Raw genomic sequence first — 2,500 nt, forward strand, 5'->3', positions numbered from 1 at the left:
TAATAAGGTTCTGGGGGATCCCTGTGGCTGTGGGTGCCTTCAGAGACTAACGGCAGGCAGCCACTTGGCCAAGAAAATACGTCAGCAGATCCTGGAGACAACAGGGATAACCTGCTGTGCTGGTGTAGCCCACAACAAGCTCCTTGCCAAGCTCATTTCAGGTTACTATAAGCCAAACCAACAAACAGTGGTGTTCCCATGGCAAGTGCATGATGTTATGGAGTCCCTGAAACAGGCTAGAAGTATTCCAGGCATTGGAAGCACCACCTTCAAGATTCTGGAGGACTTGAGCATTTCAACAGTACAAGAACTTCAGAATGCAAGTTTAAGTACATTACACACTCGTTTTGATGAAGAGACAAGTAAAAGATTAAAGGATCTAAGTTATGGCATAGACGAGAGTCTTGTTAGAAAAAGTGGGAAACCACAGAGTATTGGTTTAGAGGATGCATTTAAAAAGGTGAGCTCAATTGCAGAGGTACGTATCAAATATCACACTTTACTAGGGAGACTCTTAAAACTCTTAGCAGAGGATGGCCGTGTACCTGGGGCACTCAAGGTATCAGTTCGTAAATTCGACAAAGAGCTAAGATTCGGACACAGAGAAACCAAGCAAGTACCACTTTTAGCATCTCTGTTTTCCACTGGGGTGAGAGATATTACAGAAAAAACTAAGTCAGATTTGATGAATTTGATAATAACCTTGTTTCATAAAATGGTTGATGTAAGCAAACCCTTTCATCTAACTCTTGTTGGTGTTGGATTCACAAAGTTCATAGAGAGGGCCAAAGAAGGAAAGGCAATAAGCTCCTTCTTCTCAAAAACCTCTAAAGAGAAAAGGGAAAGCATAAGAACTGTTGAAACTAAGCCCTTGAATGTATCCCAGAATTCAAAGGGTTCGTGTAAGTTAGACAGCAAACCTGAAGCTGTCGGAGAAGAACCAAGACCTTTAGATATTAGACTCCAAGAAAAGGATACCTCATCTGAAGAAGCTAGTGATACAGAGGACTTTCACCAGCCCTTAGAAGATGTATACAGTGAAAAGACTTATCACCATGCACAGGATCAGTCACCCAACAGTGAGAATAAAGCTGATGATGAAGCACAAGAATCAGCTGAGAAATATCCCTCTGAGATAGATAGGTCCAAATCGTTGTCATCTCAAGTATCAGATTTACCCACTGGGATTGACAGAGAAGTATTTGAATCACTTCCCTCAGACCTCCAAGCGGAAGTCTTGAGGTCTTACCAGGCAAGCTCGTTAACCAACAAGAGAGAGAATAAAACAGAAGGTAAAGGAGTGAGAACCCCAACAAGTAAAAGCAAAATCCCTGCCAAATGTAATGTGAATAGAAAACGCAGCTTGGATGTATATTTCAAAAATACCCAGAGTTGGGATGCACGTGAAGGGGACAGCAAAAGGGTTAACTTGGGAAAGGAGACAGAAAAGACAAGCGAGTTAAACAGTAGCACATGTGATAATCTCAGTGTCGAGAAACCTTCGTGTAGCAGAGACAACACAGTTCACAAGGATCATTTCCCAGGACCAAAAAGAGAAAGGAATGGTAAAGCTGAATTACCTGTAGAAACTGAAAACAATATGGAAGTCCTCATAAAGAAGGGCATTGATCCAGACGTTTTCAATTCACTGCCAAAAGAACTGCAGGCAGAAATTCTGGGTCAGGAAAAGTTGGAAAAGTTGGAAAAGCCAGTGTTTAGTCCCCTTAGAAAAAGAACACAGAATTCAAAAGTTCAAAGGAATCAACTTCTATTCTAAAGTACTTCAAAAAGAAATAAGAGAGAAACATGTGTTGCTCTGTAACATAGTATTTATGATTCTGTCTGTATTTTGTATCATGTAATGTAAATTATGTATATTGCAATATATTACACTTATATTCAATATTTTTGCTGTACAGACGTCTCCTAATAAATAATCTTTTTCTAAGAAAGACTTTTTAGGATTCCAAGAAGAAGAATAGTGTGCATCCTTACTTAGGTGTTTTAAAATTTATTAATAGATTTTTTTTCCTATTCCACTCTTGTCTTCTTATTTTTCCTTTTTCTAAAATAAATATCCATATTATCTACAATCCATTGTATTAATTTTCTAGTTTTCAAAGGAGTTTTAACTTTTACATTCAGAGACTATGTGGTGTAGAGTTATACGATATTTCTCCTTTCTCCCGTACAAGACAAACTGTACCTCCCAATTGAGTGATATAAGGTACACCAAAGTATATAACTGATTTAGCAGTAGTGTATTTATGGTTGTGCTGAAATTGATAAGAAGATGGTAGCTGAAGCTGGGATATCCAATGATTTTCACTTATAAATTGAAACCTACTTTTCTTTACTGGTGCCATGAAATGTAGGATTTCCTTATTATTGTTGGTGTTTTTTTTACAGTATTGATCAACATGAAAGAGCCTCAATTTGTCCTGAAAGCTAGAAATGCCTCTGTCATCTGAAAAATCTCTACCAGGAGAGCTACTCATCC

The 2,500-nt window shown here is 38.4% G+C and overlaps 1 protein-coding gene across 2 annotated transcripts in view; it reads left to right on the forward strand.

Moving 5' to 3' along the window:
• The window catches only part of LOC125047022 (DNA polymerase iota-like), a 9,488-nt gene extending 7,451 nt beyond the window's left edge, over positions 1-2,037 (forward strand). For both annotated transcript variants that reach the window (XM_047645047.1, XM_047645046.1), the window contains exon 2: positions 1-2,037. This exon is cut by the window's left edge and continues 434 nt beyond it. In XM_047645047.1, the coding sequence (XP_047501003.1) occupies positions 1-1,777 (1,777 nt within the window). In that variant the 3' untranslated portion in view covers positions 1,778-2,037.
• Positions 2,038-2,500: the final 463 nt, after the last annotated feature.

The sequence above is a fragment of the Penaeus chinensis genome, chromosome 40 (genome assembly GCF_019202785.1).
Source record: "Penaeus chinensis breed Huanghai No. 1 chromosome 40, ASM1920278v2, whole genome shotgun sequence".
Classification (NCBI taxonomy): Eukaryota; Metazoa; Arthropoda; class Malacostraca; order Decapoda; family Penaeidae; genus Penaeus; species Penaeus chinensis.